Source organism: Alternaria triticimaculans (assembly GCF_023758025.1).
Source record: "Alternaria triticimaculans strain BMP 0046 chromosome Unknown scaffold_18, whole genome shotgun sequence".
Classification (NCBI taxonomy): domain Eukaryota; kingdom Fungi; phylum Ascomycota; class Dothideomycetes; order Pleosporales; family Pleosporaceae; genus Alternaria; species Alternaria triticimaculans.
The window spans coordinates 558,840-577,787 of record NW_026055975.1 but is presented as its reverse complement, the minus strand read 5'-3'; the positions used below and the strand labels follow the sequence as shown (position 1 = coordinate 577,787).

The 18,948-nt window shown below is 53.6% G+C and overlaps 5 protein-coding genes across 5 annotated transcripts; 4 read left to right on the top strand and 1 right to left on the bottom strand.

Annotated features, from left to right (window-relative positions):
• Window positions 1-6,881: 6,881 nt before the first annotated feature.
• J4E78_009150 (uncharacterized protein) lies at window positions 6,882-7,937 on the bottom strand (the record flags this gene model as incomplete). The annotated part of the gene is made up of 1 exon (XM_049369744.1): window positions 6,882-7,937. One exon carries the CDS (start codon window positions 7,935-7,937, stop codon window positions 6,882-6,884), a length of 1,056 nt encoding a protein of 351 aa, XP_049218705.1.
• Window positions 7,938-8,323: 386 nt separating this feature from the next.
• J4E78_009149 (uncharacterized protein) lies at window positions 8,324-9,892 on the top strand (the record flags this gene model as incomplete). Its single annotated transcript, XM_049369743.1, has 3 exons — window positions 8,324-8,516; window positions 8,563-9,612; window positions 9,660-9,892. The coding sequence occupies 3 exons, from the start codon at window positions 8,324-8,326 to the stop codon at window positions 9,890-9,892; spliced, it is 1,476 nt and encodes a 491-aa protein (XP_049218704.1).
• Window positions 9,893-10,630: 738 nt separating this feature from the next.
• On the top strand, window positions 10,631-11,683 carry J4E78_009148 (uncharacterized protein; the record flags this gene model as incomplete). Its single annotated transcript, XM_049369742.1, has 3 exons — window positions 10,631-10,757; window positions 10,809-11,272; window positions 11,321-11,683. 3 exons carry the CDS (start codon window positions 10,631-10,633, stop codon window positions 11,681-11,683), a joined length of 954 nt encoding a protein of 317 aa, XP_049218703.1.
• A 779-nt stretch (window positions 11,684-12,462) lies between these two features.
• On the top strand, window positions 12,463-13,223 carry J4E78_009147 (uncharacterized protein; the record flags this gene model as incomplete). Its single annotated transcript, XM_049369741.1, has 2 exons — window positions 12,463-12,731; window positions 12,785-13,223. 2 exons carry the CDS (start codon window positions 12,463-12,465, stop codon window positions 13,221-13,223), a joined length of 708 nt encoding a protein of 235 aa, XP_049218702.1.
• Window positions 13,224-13,860: 637 nt separating this feature from the next.
• On the top strand, window positions 13,861-17,324 carry J4E78_009146 (uncharacterized protein; the record flags this gene model as incomplete). Its single annotated transcript, XM_049369740.1, has 6 exons — window positions 13,861-13,868; window positions 14,284-14,443; window positions 14,653-15,069; window positions 15,122-15,221; window positions 15,269-15,831; window positions 15,879-17,324. 6 exons carry the CDS (start codon window positions 13,861-13,863, stop codon window positions 17,322-17,324), a joined length of 2,694 nt encoding a protein of 897 aa, XP_049218701.1.
• Window positions 17,325-18,948: the final 1,624 nt, after the last annotated feature.

Below are 18,948 nucleotides of genomic sequence, written 5' to 3'. Positions count from 1 at the left end.
GTAGCGGGTATTGCCTATCGCTACTAAAGGCGCATATTATCGAGATACACATAAACTTACCAGTAGTTGTCAATGAGAGCTTGGTCTACGGAATTTTCATGGTATGTGAAGAGGCAGTGCAACCGCCGAATGCTAAGCGAGGTAGGTAACACAGCAATGCCGGTCAGGATGGGCAAAATGTGATCAATCCGACAGTTCAGGTAGAACAGGGTGGGAGACCACGATTCCTAATACGTTACTGGGCTTCAATCCATGTCAATATAAAACTACTAACAACTGACACGTCAACTCGTGCCCGCGTCCGTCTTCAGTCTGCTTAGATGTTATGAGCTCGATCTATATAGCACAGATGCCACACAAGGGAAGTCAGGACTCGATCTGCACGAACAGACTACGCGCGGGATGCCAGTACATGCGGAGACTACACGTTTCACATTTGAAGAGGATACCTAGGTATGACTTCAGTCGCGCCCGCAACGATCCTAAGGCCCATCCAAACAACAAGAACACAGCCTCAGTCTCAGCATCCAACCACCACCACTCTCTCCGCGTCCAAGATCTTAAGCCCTGGCTGAGCTCATGAGCTTCCTTCCCTTTTTGCACGTCTTTTTACTCTTTGAAGCTTATCGCCCTTCCTTTGCACACTTTCGCCAGCTAATACATTGTGTCTGGATCTATGCTCGGTTCGTTTGTCGAGTTGCTGCAGCGCTGGTAATGGTGCCTCCTGTCGCATCGTGCTCACGGAGATCCCGCTATCGTTCATGTGTCCGTAACCAACAGCCGGATACACGTGCTGCGCCTGTATATCCGGTTGACCCATCGTTTGAGCCGACTGATACGTTGAAGTAAGCTCAGAGTCTGAGCCTCCTGACGAACTGGGTGATGACTCGCGATCCATGCTGGGTTGAGCGGGTACTGGGGCTGTCATATTGGCATGAGCTACCGGAGGGACAGCGTTGGCATTCTTGGGGACTGGACTGCGGATACGAAGAGCTTCAAGTACAGTATCGTCGCTGGGCTGCTTCTCGTTTCCGAATACATTCACGCCTTCCGCGGTCGTGTTAAAATGATCGAATTTGAAGTCCCCTTCAGGAATCGTTTGACCGTTAAACAACGAATTGAAGCCGCTGCTAGTGCAGTTCGTCATCACCACCTGTGCTACTGTCAGCAAAGTTCTGTACGAAGGACTCATGAGAGCTAGTTACCCGGGAACGCCAAGGTCGCTCCTGCGTCTCTCCGGCTGGCAAAAAATCATCTCCTTGGATTTTCGTGTCTGAGCCATCCGAGGTACCCTTTGGGGCAGTATCCGGAGTTTCATTCATGGGCATCTTTGAAGACGACATACCGGACGTCTTGATAGTCTCTCGAAGATCTATGAGGGCGTCGTGGTGTGTTTGAGAAATATACAGATGGAGCAACGTTCTCTTTTTGTCGAGTGACCGGAATGCTGATTTGATCTTCTCGTGGGCTGTGATTGGGGTCCAGTTGATACCAAGGACCTTGTTAGGCCGCAGAAGGTGTAGCGCCTGGCACGCGAGTGTAGAGATCGCTATCAACACAGGAAGGATGGAATCTTCGTTGGCGATATTCTGGCGCGAGAGACGCTTGATTATTCCCAGTAGGATACTTATATTCGACTCTTCTTCTCGATAGGTTGAAGAGCCGTCTTTCAGTTCAGCGCATAGTTTCTCCAGGCGGCCGGACGACAAGGCTATATAGACCAGCAGCTGGCTTACACTTGCCGCGCACCCAACAATCTCCATGACCATATCTGCCCCAAAGGCCGATACGTCGCACAAGTCCAAACGGCTAAAAGGAAGGCTGTTGCAAGAAGGTGCATTTTGTTCCAAAAGGTGCAGGATGCGGTCACCATATATTCTACCGGTGAAAGAGCACAGGTGCGACCACGTTTGAGGTCTCAGAATAGTGTCGGTTTGGCATGCCGTAGCCACTAAATGAAGCCACATTCGGGTGTACAAGGCTAGATTCGTAGCCACGGACCGGTCAAAGCATGCTGACAGAAGAACGCCGAGATTCATCTTTTCTATTCTGGCAATGACGCGATCGCATGCATAAAAGCCCAAGCGCACTATGCAGATTTGAAACTTTGAAGAAGATCACTCGTACGCTATCTGGGTATCTCGACGAGGAGTAGCGCCACCAACTTCACATGGTTACACAGCTCAGGTTAACAGCCAAACACATTTCCTCTTCGGAACGGAACATCGCCCCAACAAGTTTCGATTGTCCCGCCAAAGATTGGCGGACCTGCAGATTAGGGATCTGATGGAGCAAGAGGTGTCACGAATGATCTTTTGGCCCTTGAACCGATACTCAGCCTCGCGGTGCCAAGCTACCTAGGTACGAGTGCACCTTGCAAAACAGCCTTACAGTGATCTCAATGGCCGAGATGTATGAGCAATTGTCTATGGGCGCATACCCCAATCATGCGAAAGAGAGCTCCTTGGTGAAAGAAGTGTCGACGTCGAAGAGATATATGCCTATGAGTCGTTTACTACCTTGACTTATTCGCCTCCGACCAGGCCTTCCAACTGTTTAAGAGTAGCGATTTGCTGAGTTCCGGTCAATGACGATTAGTAGGCATCCAAAGAAGGCAAACCCCGGAGCCCTACCTGTCTTGAACCCGATCAGGGTCGAGGCCGACTTCGGGGCGGCCTTTAGGGTCATTCATACTCTCTAGGGATGTGAAGCTAGCGCTTAGGCAAGGGATATATGCTATGCCTTCGATTGCTTCATCCTATCGATTGGGTGTCGATACACTGGGGGCAGAAATTGTGTTATTTACGGAGCGTCCTTCACCGGGGAAACGGCCCCTAACAGTATACCAGGGGCAAGAGGCTCTGCCCATGTGTTCCAGGACGTCGTTTAACCTTGAAGATTTGGGCATACTCGCACCCCAGATATGCGCTCTCGCTCGTCCACGTATCCGCATCTCTCGCCTAACTTCTCCGATAGTGCAGCCCTATCATGGCGAATAATGCGCAGTTTGATCTTCGCAACAACAAGGACGATGGCTTGACTTCTATGGGAAACACAGCACCTCAGTCCAATCAGAGAGTAACAGTCCATGTTCACGAGCGGGATACGAGGACAGGCTCACAGGAAGGCAGTCGAAATTCAGCGTCAACCCAACGGAGCAACAGATCATTACGCCAAAACAACAGCGTAAGCTCGCAAAGTCATAGCGAAATAACCCAGCAAAAGAGGAGCTTCCACTACGGCAGGCATCATCTCAGACATCCCGTGGCTATTGCAATGATCGTTGTTGCGGTTGTTGCGATCTGCGCCATTCTGGGTAGCGTTATACCTACACAGGTCAGAGCAAACAATGAGAATCATGCAAAGGGCTCAGACGTAAGTGTATCTGATCCAGATACGGTAGTTATAATGATTTAACATGCTCAGTCATCACCGAGCTCTCAACCGCCTCCAGACGGCCCGTCATCACCATCAAACACCACCCCAGGCACGACGATGCTTACTATTACATCCAAAAGTAGCGATGCCCTCGACACTATTCCCGCCAGTCTAAGTCCGTCCGCAACGGCGTCCACACCCACACAAACATCCCAGACTCAACCTAAATCCCAACCCCCCGGCGCCGACACCACGCCAGCGCCCACATTCTTGGCCCCTAAGGCGAAGTGTGAAAAAGATTCCGACTGCGGCACGAGCCCGTATCTCTGTCACACCAGAAAAGATACTGAAGAGTCAATTACACTAACAACGACTTTCTGTTGCGCACCGCATGTATCGGGTTGTCCCGGCTACAATTGTAGCAAGTCGAGCTTCAACGATTGTCTGGATCCTTACCCTTGTGACCCGAATGGAAGCACTTGCTTGTACATGACGTCAATAGGATGAGACTTGTTCATGGGAGTGGCGTACGGATGGCATATTGTATAACGATGTTTCCTTTCTTTGTCAGTGATACCTTAGCTCTTGGTTTACATCGCGAATCTTAGACAATACTACGTTGATGGCAAGCAACTGCTTGCAGTTGCACAGTCAAATGAGAGCGATGTGATTCTGTTGAGTACTGCGTGAGTGTAGTTGCTATGCGCAACCGGCGGAAGAACAGATTGAACATGATTTAGCAATTCATGAGTCGATCCCTGAGCTTATCAAACAACCGCACCCGCTTGGTGAGCCGCCTCTGGAATTGTCGACACCAAGCATTCCATATTTTCAGGTTAAAACGGTTGAGGAGGCGATGTCTGCGTTTGAGAGTTGTACAAAAGTAGATGCATCGGAAGACATCGCGACAAATGCGGATATGACGGATGCTGCAGGATTGGATGACCCATCAACCACATCAATTCATAATCACGACGCCATTGACACCTGGTTGGACGGGGGAATCGCTGATGATAACGGTGTGAATTTCGAATGGGAGTACGGCGATAGCCCATCAGGACCATCGTCTTACGCAGCATCAATTGCTTCAGTCTTCACCAGGAGCAGAGTATCGCTGTATCCCCGGCCCGCCAGCCACATACCCACCAATGCCACCAGTCTATCTTGCAAGCTTATTCACATGTCCCACAGACGTCCACGAGAAAGACACCTGGATACTAGATCAGCTCCCGAAGCGTACGTGTGGTGAGCTGCGAGGTCAGGTCGGGCAGCCTGCTGAGGGATGGGGTATCTACTACGATGAGGGCTTGGATCGCGATACGCTTGCGCTGACTGTTCTCGTGGTGTTTCTAATCGCTAGTCTGCTTTTTGGTGTTCTTTGGTCGCGGTTCCAGTATGATGTTCAAGGGGCGTTTGGTGTGAGTGCGTACATGGTGGCATGTTGCGCTGTGCTGCTTCCTGTTATCGTCACGCGGTTAGAGAACAAGGGTTGATTTGTATTTGCACGAACTGAATCAGAGGGATCTCTCACTCCTCTTTTAGGGCCGCTATTCAATATTGAGACTTGTCCAGGATCGAGCAGTGCAAGCCCGTCATCCCTGGCAGTGTAACTCATGTCATAGTGTACTCCGAGGTATACAATGCTCTCAACAGATTCATTTCAAAATTTTCGGCGTAGCGAGTACCTCCCAGGTGATACGGAATACGAGCCTCGCGGTGATGTGTTAGTATGGATGCAGTCAGAAGCTGCTAACCACGCCTCGAGACACACCCGGAAAGCAGACCATATGATGCAGTGAAGAGATGGATATAGCTATCCTAGATAGTGTAGACTCACTGATCACAGCCATTGTCGTGTTCGGCCTGGTGCACGTGCGATGACGCACGCTCTTTCATCGCTCCTTCCTCAACTGCGCACTCACCTACTGAAAATTTTCCTCCGCTCACAACACTGCCACCTTCCACCGTCCACCACACCCACCCACCACAAAATCGGCCAAAATGGTCAAAATGGCCTGGCTGAACTCCTTGAAAGCCTAACAAAAAGGCTCGAAGCGGCAAGGAAAAAGGTATGTCTCCAGAACACTCAGTCACACACAAACTAACATCTGTCTCAGGATGCCACGCTCATAGCCGCCATGCAACTCAAGACCGACGAAACCATCAAAAGAAACTCGACCAGGTCGGTTAGCGCCATGGTATTGACCATGCCGGTGACTGCACCAGCGAGACACTACTGATGTCGGTCCACTCCAGCCAAAAACAAGCACATCCGGAGTGAATGGCGAAGCAAGTCAGTCTAACGACACTATCAAGAGATGGGACAATGGCGCTAGGGAGCAGTTCCTCGATGTCGAGGTCCCACAGATTCTGTGGCTGTCTCACCGAAGATCGAGGATGGCATGGACAGTCTCAAGTAGAAGGCTACACAGATACTGTGTCCTCTTTTGCTTGAGCGTTCGGGTGGGTTGGAAAGCCTTGAGGTCGAGGTACCCACAATATCATGTGGCTGTCTCACCGGAGATCGAGGTTGGTGTGGACGGTCTCAAGCAGAGGGTCGCGCAGAGTCTGTGCCATCTTTTGCCTGAACGTTCGGGCGGATTGGAGAACCTTGAGGTTGAGGTACCACAGTATTCTGTGGGTGTCTCACCGGAGATCGAGGCTGGTGCGGATGCCCTCAAGGAAGATCGCCTGGGCAGGCTCGGTGTCTTCTTTGCTTGAGCGGGCGGATGGCGCAGGCTGACGCTGTAACCTCTTTACATGAAAGGCACAGTGTGGAAGAGCTGGCAATAAAGGTCGCAGGTCAATGCTTTGGCTTCTTTACTCATGGGTATGCCATTGAGGGCGCCAAGATGGAGGCAGCGACAGCTGATGATGTGGTTGCTTTGCTCAGGAACTGGGGCCGGGCAGTGTCCGGACGAAGGTGGCGCAGACCGACGCTTTGGCTTCTTATCAAAGAAGTACGGCGACGAGAGCGTCAAGAAGAGGGCGGCGATGGTTGATTACATCCTTGCTTTGCTTCGGGATTATGATATGAGGTCTCCGGAGAAAGATGGCACGGCTGATGCTGTGTTTACTTTGCTTCGAGAGATCGATGGCGCGCAGTGTGTCGAAGACTTGGTATCTCAGTGAGACAGGGCTGGCGTCTTGGGAGTTCTGACAACGTTGGCCGTGTATGAACATGCGTTACGCTGTTCGTTTCCCTGTGGTAGTCGTGGGTGGAGGGTCGAATTAGACCTACATGTTCGGTACTCCTTACAATTCGATATCTTACAATATATCCTGGAGATACTCAAAGCTTACTACACCTGTGAACGCTGCCTCCCCAACTCGATGTATACAGCTGGCATGTTCTCCGTGGTGACATCAGCAAACACATCTCGGCATGTATCCGTCTCGCAGCGCCCTCAACTTCTTGCTATCGCGTGATTGTGTACTGTATGCTGTAGTAACAACTTCGATTCAAACGCCGTCTAATGCATTGGTCTATAGGGTATCATACCTCAATCCATATCCTCTAATCCGCCAGCATCACTCGGCGCCTGCTCTTCACTCACCATAATACCCACCATACACTCGCCGAGCATGTTCTCCCAATTCACCCACGGATGCACTTCCATAAACAGCTTCGTCCCGTCTTTTCCCGCCGCTCTCTTCAGCTCGCCCTCTCCACCAGGGTGAAACGGCAGGTAGGGCGAGATGTTATACACCTTACCCTGATAGCTCGACCACGCGGGCTTCCCCTTCCGGCCGTTCTTCTCCTTGAGCATAGCGGGTGTAACGCGTATCATGGAGTCAACGCCCGACAAGTTCTTGCCTGACTTCTGCAGATAGGCCCAGTCGAGTGGCGAGTGGCCGGGCGACAGGAGTACCTTGCCTCGTGCGTTTGGTGTCTTGAGTGCGGCGCCTGCGGTGGGTGGAAGCCCCAGGCTGCCGTTTGAGGTCGGTGGGCCGCGATTGGGTAGCGGGCCGCGGTTCGGAAGGGGCCCGGTTGTGGGCACGCGCATTGACTGGGTGGAGGTGTTGGGGAGGGCGCGCAGGTTTGAAGCTGCGACTCGGGGTGGCGGCATGAGCGAGGTTGTGGGTTTTGGTGGCGGGGCCATGAGCGAGGGCTTGCTGGGTGGAGGCATGGTGGATGGAGGGGGCATGGCGGATAGCGAGGGCGGCTTCGAGGCTCGCTGGGCAGAGTTCATGGCTGGGAAGGAGGGCGGTGGGAGGTTGTCTTCTTCATCCTCGTCGGAGCTCTCGTGCTCGTTGAGCGTGAAGGTAGGTACGGCAGGCGCATCCTTTTCAGAGGCCGGCGCAGCTTTTGGTGTGGATTCGGGAGATGGGCTCTTTGCAGTCACTCTGGTATCTTCATGCTTTGTTGGACTCTCCAGCTCTATGCGCTGCTCCGCCGCGGGAGTGCGGTGGTCTGTCTCGCCATGCTGCGACTTCTCAGGTATCGACGACGCGCCAGAGCGGGTAAAGCGAGTAATGAAGGCGAGCCATGTCGAGGGCGGGCGCTGGTAGACGAGGAAGGACAGCGAGAGTGCCAGAATCGAGACGGCCACGAGCATCTCTTGGGTCTATGCGAGGTAAGGAGCGACGGTTGCTGGACCCTGAGGCGTGTGAGGAGCGGAACGAGTCCAGGCTTCATGCGCCTCCAGGGTTTCTTGACTGGTAGGGCTGACGGCAATCGGCGCTAGCCTTCGATGACTTCACGCGCCGCATGCCGTCACTGCTCGGAACATATTCTGTCTGGTGAATGCACACGTTTACGCATTGACCTTTGTCCCTCGCCTTTGAGCACACGAGGTTTCTCATTCTCTTCCACGGTTACGCGCGACCCACTCTACGCGCCCTTATAACATCGCGCCTGCCCCACCACCCCTCCATCTATCGCGATCGCAAGTCCAACCCTGAGGCTGAATCACACATTCGCGCAATACACCCACACACAACCATGGCCGTTGAACCAGCAAACCTGCCCGAGGGCATCATTTCCCTCTTAGATACCGACCTCTACAAGCTGACTATGCAATGTTGCATACTCAAGTTCTTCCCAGATGTCTCAGTCACCTACGGCTTCACAAACCGCACGCCCGACAAGAAGCTGAATCGCGCAGCCTTCAAGTGGTTACAAGCGCAAGTAGATAGTATGTCCTTTTCTCGCTGCTATTTCTACAATGGCTAACCCTCCAGAACTCGAGAATATAACCGTGTCCGACGCCGAAATCGCGTTCCTCAAGAACACCTGCCCCTACCTCAACGCGCAATACCTCCACTTCCTCTCCACGTTCCGCCTCAAGCCCTCCAAACAGCTTAAGCTATCTTTCCAACCCGCGAACGATACTGGGTCAGACAGCGACAGCGGCGACTTCCACATCCACACCGAGGGCCTCTGGCTAGATACCATCCTGTACGAAATTCCGTTACTTGCGCTGGTCAGCGAGGCATACTTCAAGTTCGTCGAGACAGACTGGAGCCATGAGGGTCAGGTCGAAAAGGCATACCAGAAGGGGCGGAGTTTGCTTGAAGGAGGATGCATCTTCTCCGAGTTTGGCTCGCGGAGACGTCGCGACTACCACACTCAGGATCTAGTGCTGCAGGGCTTGCGCCGAGCGGCTGACGAGGGCGACAAGGCAGGGTGGAAAGGCAAACTCTCAGGGACGAGCAATGTCCATTTCGCCATGAAGCACGGCCTCGTTCCTGTGGGCACCGTCGCGCACGAGTGGTTCATGGGTGTGGCTGCCATTACGAACAACTACGAGAGCGCAAACGAAATTGCCCTGGAATACTGGACAGCGACGTTTGGCGCAGGCGTCTTGAGCATCGCACTCACGGATACCTTCGGCACACCGACCTTCCTGAGAGCCTTCAAGAAGCAGATTCCTCGCGTTACCACGGCTATCCCAGGCGGTGGCACAACGCTGGCGTCAGCTGGCCAAACCACCAACAACGATGCCGTGGAGACAATGGCGTCAACCAACCCGCCGATCCAAGCACCATATGATGGAAATCTAGGATCGAGACAGACTTATGCCGAGGTATTCGCAGGTGTGCGACAGGACTCTGGAGACCCGTTGGAGTTCATCAAGATGATGCGCGACTTCTACGACCAGGAAGGCATCAAGGATAAAAAGACCATCGTATTCTCCGACTCTTTGAACCTTGAGCTGTGCTTCAAATACAAGGCTGCAGCGGAGGCAGCAGGGTTCCAGCCCACTTTCGGTGTTGGAACATTCCTGACAAGTAAGTGCGCAAGTGGAAATGCTTCGAGACATGGCTGACCATGACAGATGATTTTGTCGAGCAAACAACAGGCAACAAGTCTGTGCCCCTCAACATTGTGATCAAGATCGCCTCCGCTGCGGGGCGTTACGCCGTCAAGATTAGCGACAACATTGGCAAGAACACAGGAGACAAGGCGACAGTTGACGAAGTTAAACAGCGACTGGGCTACCAGGAGAAGTCGTGGGCTGGGGGTGATGAGAAGACGCGCTGGGGGACTGCAGGCGCGCCAGCCACTTAGTATGTGCGGTGTGCATCTCATCCGGTGGGGCGTATATGTTGGCTAGACTTGAGCTCCCAAGCTGCAGAGACGTGGAGTCCAACCAAGAAGTGGAGGCGTTCATAAGCTGAGATGCGGTCTGCAAGGCTGAGTCTAGCGCAGACCTTCCTGCGATGACCGTGAAGCTGCGTCAGCGCTTGGTGGCCGGCTCGGAGACTCTTTACGAGATGAGGCGAAAGTCAAGAGTGAATGCGAAAGTAGTGCAAGCGAATAGCAGGTTTGCAGCCCAAAGAGTGCCCAGGTGCCTTCTAGACGCCGAAGCATGTGCGTGTGCCAAAATTAGAGTGAGGTTCTTCGCCGCTGCGGGTCAACGACGCGCCGCTGCTTACCAGCCCCATGGAGCTAGCCCAGCGCCTCCTGCATGCGCGGTCCACTCTGCCACTCAGCCCCAGGAAACATCGCAGAGCTGAAACACATTTATCTTCTGTCGCCAGCCTTTGTACAGCATTGACAACATTGATTCGAGCTCAAGCGCGTTTGACCTCAATTCACCCTTCGCCTAGTCACGAGCCCACCGCTACTCTAGTGCCGCTTCCCGCGTTTGCAGTCGGCTGTCTCAGGAGTCTTCACGTCCACTCAGACCACACAGGGCCTGTTTCAGAATGAGCGTAAGTTCCCTCTCTGTCAGCGTACCCGCTTGACTGTGCCCTCCTACAACACCATCCACTCCACTACACTACACATTTACACACGCTGACCATGGCTGCTGCGGACGAACAGTACGGAAACAAGGGCTACGGCCAGATAGGATCCTATGGCGGTAACCCCTACGACGCACGCGACGCCAGCCCGGCTGGCTACAACAACTACAACCAGGGCGGCTATGGTACGTCTTCGATGCGCCACTTCCTCAACGGCTATCTCTAACACAGCGCAGGCGATGTAGAGATGCAAAACTACCCCGGCGGTGGCGCCAGCGCGAACCCCAATGCCATCCTCGACGAATGCCGCGAAGTCGACCGCGCCCTCGACGACCTCGATGCCCAGCTCAGCAACCTCGACCGTGTCTTCAAGCAGTCATTGGCGCGCCCAGACATGCCCTCGGGCGAGATCAACAACCTCAGCTCGCAGATCATGACCGGCTACCGTGGCCTCGTCGGCCGCGTCAAGGCCATCAAGTCGAAGCCCGACTCAGGTCACCCAAGGAACGCTCCACAAGTCGGCAAGGTCGACCGACGACTCAAGGCGACCATCAACAAGTACCAACAACTCGAGTCGGATTTCCGAAGGGATTCACAAGCAGCTGCCGAGCGCCAATACCGCATTGTGCGCCCGGATGCTACCGAACAGGAGGTCCGCGACGCAGTATCAGACCCCGATGCGCCCATCTTCCAGCAGGCTGTAAGTAGCTCAATCGGTCAATCACATGGTTAAACTAACACCTTCCAGCTCCTTAACTCAGACCGCCGCGGCCAAGCCTCATCCACCCTGCGCAACGTCAAGGAGCGCCACGAAGCCATTCAGAACATAGAACGTCAAATGGTAGAGCTTGCCCAGCTATTCCAGGACCTCGACCAGATCGTCCAGGAGCAAGAGCCGCTTGTCGCCAACATCGAGCAAAAGGGCGAGGAGATTCACGACAACGTCAAGGCCGCCAACGTGGAGATCGACGGTGCCATTGTCAAGGCCCGCAGCCGCAACCGCAAGAAGTGGTGGTGCCTGCTCGTCCTCCTGCTCATCATCATCGTCGTTGTTGTCATTGCTGTGGTTGTCACACAAGTCAACAAGGCCGCTGCCAACACCGTTGCGTAATCGACACACCAGCCGAGTCTATTCCTCCAGCATTAAGAGATCGCTATACAGCCGCCTCTCGCATTCCACCATCACATCCACCGTCTCTTCTTTATTAGTCTTTTCCCAAAGGCTGGTCCGTACAATATGTAATACCCCCACGGTGGATATACATACCCCATCTCTCCTGTCATCTCTTCCATTGGTTAGGAAAATTGGTCTCTTTTGTAGGCGCCTCTGGCGTCCTCTATTCTCAGCGTCTTGAAGCTGTTTCTGTAGCGCTGGCCGAATTGCATCATTGCGGATTACTTATATACAACTGTTTTAGAGGCTAGCTTACGAGCTATCGAATGAAAGAGTCAAACATGTCCTTTCGGCGCGATGCGCAATGGTGTTTGCATTGCCACGGTCCTCAACTTCACCGCCCCACGCACCGGTCCGACGCAATATGAATTCGCATACCACAATCAATCTTTGTGAGAAATGGCGGCGAAACCTTCTCTCAGGTGACGTTGTAATATAAACATGTACCACGCTAAATTTCGAAGCAATCTAAATGGCACAAAAGCCGAACATCGACCTGGGGCAAGGCGCACGATCTACCGACACTTTAACCACTCTGGCGTCCACTAAATCGCGAACTCTTATATTTTGGAAACAAGCACGGAACAAGCATGGCACTATACCTCTTGAGCAACGGAGGGAAAAGCTTGGGCTATGAAATGAAGAGTATAAAGTAATAGCACTTGGCCGCTATCTTGTATGCCAGCACCTCATACTCTGCCAAACCCACAGCAAACATGTTCGGTCAAACAGCACTCTTCGCTCTAGCCCTCGCGGCTCCTGCCCTCTCCCAAGTCACCGAAGGCTTCGAGAACGGCTGGGACCAAACCGCATGGCCAACCTACGCCCCAGACTGTTCGCAAGGCGGAAAGGTCACCCTAGACAGCACGACCGCGCACACAGGCAAGAACAGCATCCGCGTGGACGGCGCAGGAGGTTTCTGCGGCCACATTTTCGTCGGCACGACTAAGATTCCTGCTGGCGATGTTTACGTGCGGACGTACCTGTAGGCCGTCCCTTGACTGATAGGAGAAGAAAGATGAACTAACATACCTACAGCAAAGCATCCAAGCCCCTAACCGACTCCCACGTAACCTTCATCACCATGCCCGACTCCGCCCAAGGCGCAAAGAAACACCTCCGCATAGGCGGCCAATCCAAGATCCTCATGTACAACCGCGAAACCGACGACGCGACTCTCCCCGACCTCTCCCCACAAGGCATCGCATCTTCAAAGGCGCTACCCACGAACGCATGGACGTGCTTCGAGTACCATCTCGGCACCGATGGCAGTGTAGAGACGTGGCTGAACAATGCGACGATTCCGGGACTGACGGTGGGCAACGGCGCGACGAATGCGAATGCGGGGCAGTGGACAAGGAGTTCAGTCAAGCCGAAGATTACGGGCGCGTACTTCGGGTGGGAGAGTTATGGGGGCGATACGAATACGATTTGGTATGATGATGTTGTTGTTAGTGGGAAGAGGATTGGGTGTTAGATGTGCTAAAGGTGATAGGGATGCTCCAGGGTTGGGACTTGTACATAGTGGAGCTAGAACTTGTAGATATTGAACTAAAGGTTACTGCATGTGGAAGTATCGTTTGACATGAGAGTGAAGGCTCTGGAAGTTGTGGAAGCGTCTGCATGGTGTCAGCATGGTAAAACAACTTCAACGAACACCAGATGTCTCTCCACATAAACACCATGCCTCCGCGCCTCGTAGAACTTTCCTACCCATGCGCCAGGAGACCACGATAAAGTCATCGTGACACAAGTCCCCTGTGACTTCCGCCCGCTCCGCCGCGAGGTAGGTGCCACGAACCAACCCCAGAACAGCGGGGAAACTCCCCAATCTCCTAAATTCCCTCACCACATGTCATCTGAACACATTCCACTCCACCAAAGGACCGGCTGCACCCCTTGGCGCAACATCTTTGCCTGAGAGATATCACATCGCAACCTGCAATGCACCCTGCTCGATCGCGACGGTATCGCCTGATCGCGCATTGTACCAGATAGGCTGACGACAACGCCGCTTGGCGAACCCCAAGCCAACGCCACAAACCCTGCCTCACCACCAATGTAGACACACGGACGTGGGCGGTGAAGAGGCATGCGCGCACTTCCAAGTCGGCATGCCAATGTCGATGCAGCATGGGTAGCTCGCGATGTCCAGCACGAGGACGCACTTTCACCATCACATGGGCAAGGTAACGCAAATCACAGCCGCACGTTATTCACTCCACAAGTGGCATTTCAAGGAACTTGCAGCTTAGCTTCCGCAGCCCGCGCCGCAGCGGACAGAAAGTTCAAAGGTCCAAGACGCCGTGCGAAGACACGCCTAGACCCTGGGCTGACGCTCCATGCCGCTTGCGTCCTAGAAGGTTCGGGGCTTTGGGCTGGGGCCGTTTCGCTGGAATATTAACGACGGTATATGTTAGCCTGGGGTATTCGCTGTTTCTTTTCACTCGTTTTGAGTACTCTGGGGTAGTGAACCTTTTGTGGGGGAGTGTGTTCTGTGTTTGTTCTCTCAGCCTTTGCTACTACGACCATACTAGACCCACCGGTTCGAGCTCGTTCGACATGTCTTCTGTTATGGCATCTGCGAGTGCGGCGCCCACGGAGCCTATCAAGGCTCCGCCGCAAGCGGGCATTCTCGAGGGTGTCAATCCTGTGCATTTTGACAAGAATCATCCGATTATTCTGTTCATCGTTCAGGTACGTCTTTACCATTCCAGACATTGGGTTTGGGGGGTTAGCTTGGTGAGACGCTGCACCGATCTAGTACTATCACCATATCTCAACATCTGCGCAACCTCAGTCTATATCAATGGTTCTACATCCGCAAGCCAGGACTCCAGTTAGAGTCGTTCCTGGATATCTACCAAAATCTTCAAAGAGAAGCATACTGACAATGTACGCAACAGGCAGGCATAATCATCATCTTCTGCCGCGCCCTCAACTGGCCCCTCTCCAAGATCCGGCAACCACGCGTGATATCCGAGATCATCGGCGGCATCATCCTAGGCCCCTCCGTCATGGGCCGCATCCCCGGCTTCCAAACCTCAATCTTCCCCACCGAGTCCATGACCAACTTGAACCTAGTCGCCAACCTCGGTCTGACGCTATTCCTCTTCATCATCGGACTGGAGGTCGATTTGCGGTTCCTACTCAGCAATTGGCGGCCTGCGCTGAATGTTGGACTCGCGAGTATGGCGGTGCCGTTTGGACTGGGTTGTGCGATCGCCGTGGGGTTGTACAATGAGTTCAAGGATGAGCCGGGAACGGTGCAGATTGATTTTGCGATTTTTATGCTGTTTATTGGTGTGGCTATGGCTATCACTGTGAGTTCTGCGGACTCGAGGGGGTTCGTTCTCGTGCTAATTGGACATCTAGGCTTTTCCGGTGCTTTGTCGTATCTTGACGGAATTGAAACTGCTCATGACGCCGGTTGGTGTTATTGTTCTTTCGGCGGGTGTTGGGAATGACGTTGTTGGTGAGTCGCACAGCTTCTCCGCTAGTATTTCGACTAATTTTCTGTAGGATGGATCCTTCTCGCTCTCTGCGTAGCCCTCGTCAACGCTGGTTCCGGTCTCTCAGCACTGTGGGTCCTCCTCACTTGCGCTGGATATATGATATTCCTCGTGTACGCCGTCCGGCCAGTCTTCGTCTACGTTCTGCGTCGATCCCGCGCACTCCAGGATGGCCCGAGTCAAGGTATCATCAGTCTGACCTTGCTCATCGCCCTGGGCTCTGCCTTCTTCACCGGTATCATCGGCGTTCACCCCATTTTCGGAGCGTTCATGGCGGGACTCATTTGTCCCCACGAGGGTGGTTTTGCTATCAAAGTCGCTGAAAAGATTGAGGATCTGATTGGTGCACTCTTCCTCCCGCTCTACTTCACTCTCTCGGGACTGAACACCAACATCGGTCTCCTGGACTCTGGTATTGTGTGGGCGTACGTCATCGGCGTCTGCGCTGTCGCGTTCTTCTCCAAGTTCCTGAGTGCAACCCTTGCAGCTCGTGGAAGCAAAATGCTGTGGCGAGAATGCTTCGCTGTGGGCTCTTTAATGAGTTGTAAGGGATTGGTGGAGCTTATCGTCTTGGTAAGCAAGCATCACTCACGGCATCAGGCCAGCACTAACAATCACAGAACATCGGACTGAATGCCAAGATCCTCAGCACTCGAACCTTCACCATCTTCGTCGTCATGGCCCTCGTTACTACCTTTGCATCGTCTCCATTGACAATGTACTTCTACCCCCCCTGGTATCAGAAGAAGGTTGAGGCATGGCGTCGCGGCGAGATTGACTGGGACACTGGCAAGCCTCTCGATGGCTCAGACGAAGGTGCCGATGGGATCAATTACGAGAAGATGGCCGCTGAGAAGATTCAACGGATGACCATCTACCTCCGTCTGGACAGCATGCCCAATCTACTGGCCTTCACCTCGCTCTTCGGTGGAAACGCGGACAAGCCGGCGCCCAAGACGCACCCATCAAAAGACATCAACACAAGCAAAGAGACAGGCGAGACGTCACTTGTCGAGACTGCACCATCACGACCAGTAGAAGCCTACGGTCTCCGACTACTCAACCTCACCGACCGTGGCTCCTCCGTCATGCAGGTCTCGGAGCTAGAATCCTACACAGCCTACGACCCAGTCGTAAACACGTTCCGCACCTTTGGCCGTCTCCACAACCTTGCTGTCAGCGGGGAAGTGCTCGTCGTGCCGGAATCGTCTTTCGCTGAGACCCTCGCTACCCGTGCATCTGACTCCAACTTCCTAGTCCTGCCTTGGAGCGAGACAGGCGGTATGTCGGAGCAAGCCATTATCGAAGACAAGGGAACGAAGAACAAGCTAGCCGCTTCAACGTACAACACGTTTGTGCACGATACACTCGAACAAGCCAGTATACCCGTGGCAGTCCTGATCAACAAGAACTTTGGCGGCAGCAAGAACAAAGAGCAGAAGCAGCGGCTGAAGCTTACGAGGACATACAGCAGTGTTAGTTTGTCTAGCGCCAGGGACAAGGCGGTCACAGCACCCATCGCGGATCGAAGCCACCACGTCTTCTTCCCCTTCTTTGGTGGCAACGACGACCGGACTGCACTACGTTTGGTCCTCCAGCTAGCCGAGAACCCTCAAGTCACTGTCACCGTCGTGTACTTTGATGTTCCGGAGTCTGTTATCGGCCAAGCGTCGCCCGTTTCATCAACGGTTCTAGGAAAGGCCGGAGAAGTCGTCACAACAACGACTACATCCCGCGAGCAGGATGCAGCCTTCTTCGCTTCGCTCCGTGCCTCACTTCCTGTCGATCTAGCAAGCCGTGTCGTCTTCGAGACTATGGCTTCCACTGCGCCTGTTCAGGATGTCATTGCCCGCGCGAGCATTGAGGTCGGGCAGTCGCCAAGGAACGCTGGTGATCTCATCGTGCTGGGTAGGAACGTAGCAAGGAACAGTGTGTTGGAGAGGGAGAGCACAGCAGACGAGATAAGGAGTAGCTCGAGTGCAGCAGCAACACTGGGTGTGCTTGCCGAGAAGGTCTGGGAGGGCAGACTGGGAGCTAGTGTGTTGGTTGTCAAGGCGGGATTGTGATGATGGTATAGCTGGTGTTCAAGGCGCTTGGAACTGGATATGGAAGGGTACCATTGGATTGGGATGTGTTACGACGTCGATACTGAGATACCTCTTGGCTAAATGAAGGTTGCTTCATGCTTGCGTAATCCAACGTTGAAACTCGGTCCCACCCGTTGCACTGTCCGTGATCAGCGACAAGGAGCCATGTCTCATGCCGATTTACGCTCTTTCTTGCATGCCTGCGCTCTTTTGTTGAGTTCATGGCTTGTTCTGAGATCATAGACGTGATGCGGCTCCGCATGCAACGTGTGGCAATCCACGAGTAGACTTGTACGTCCTGACCGGTCTCAACTCACCATTGACGCCTGACCGCGTACGCGTACAGTACGGGCTTCCGCACGACCGTCGGATGCAGGGCGTATGCTCACGGTACACGTGCCCTTACCAATCTCCGTGGTACGTACTCGGTGCTACGTGGGGTGTGTATCTAAACCACGGTCCACGTCACCTTCCCCGGTCGTGCTGCGGCTGTTCTTCAACCGTCGCAACCCAGTGACTCATCAGTCATCGACAGTTTGACGTTGATGAGCATGCCAGCGGAAGATCCTCGAGGGAGATTGTGGATCATTCGTTGCTGTGACGTTTTTCTTACCCATGATAGGCCGCAGTAAAGGCAGAGATGTCGTGATGTGGAGGTGAGGATGAAGAAACTTCCGTACGTTGGATCAACGGACAAGCTCGGAGTAGATGAGGAAGAAGCGGTGACAGGTGGCTAGAAAGCCATGGAACGAAAAAGCAGCTGTGGGTCGAGTTGTTATCAGCTTTCCACAGTACATACAGATATTGTGGGTGTCCAGGATGACTAAATGGTGCCTCAGGTTCCCCCGAACCCAGCCGCGCAGACTTGAGTACCTGCACTACTGTTGCATGCCAGTGTAAATGAGTACGAGGTGTTCTGGTAGGCTTCTCTTGCGTGTGCACGAGCCAACACGAACGCTGTATGACTGCAGAGTGCAACTGCTCAGCCCTGCGCATGAGTAGGATTGCGAAGATGTGGAACAGTTAGTTCTGGAAGATCCTATGCACGTACGGAATCCAATGATGAGGCAGGCAATGCTCTGTCGCACACGTCGTAATCGGGTTATGACTTGCAGTCGATCCCGAAAGATACGCCACCGAGAAGCCCCGTGCCGCGCATGCGCCTCACAGGGGGCTGTAGAAGGCGAACCATGTGACCAGGACACGGGGATTTTGAAAAAGGATGGAAAAGTTCACGATGCTAGTAGAAGTGGTCGAGGCGCTGCTGGCAATTCTCCGCGAATTGGTGCAGAAATTCATGTCCAACGGTCGTGGTCAGTGTTCGGGTGGAGTCGTCGTGTAGACGGACGCGTGGCTAGCGAAGATCAACGTCCCCACCAGTCCACTAGGGCGCGCCGCAAAGGTAACCCCAAGAGGAAGCAACGAGGGACAGGGGAGATTGAAGATGGAGTCGTCGCGTTCGCGTGCAGTTGAGAAAGCTTGCGAGATGAATGCGTACCCATTGTATATGGGAGACGTGTCGCGCCAACGCAGGTCTGTCACGGGCGGGCCTGAGGAAGCGCTGGAGCCCACTGTAAGCGATAACGTAATGTGGAAAAGGCGC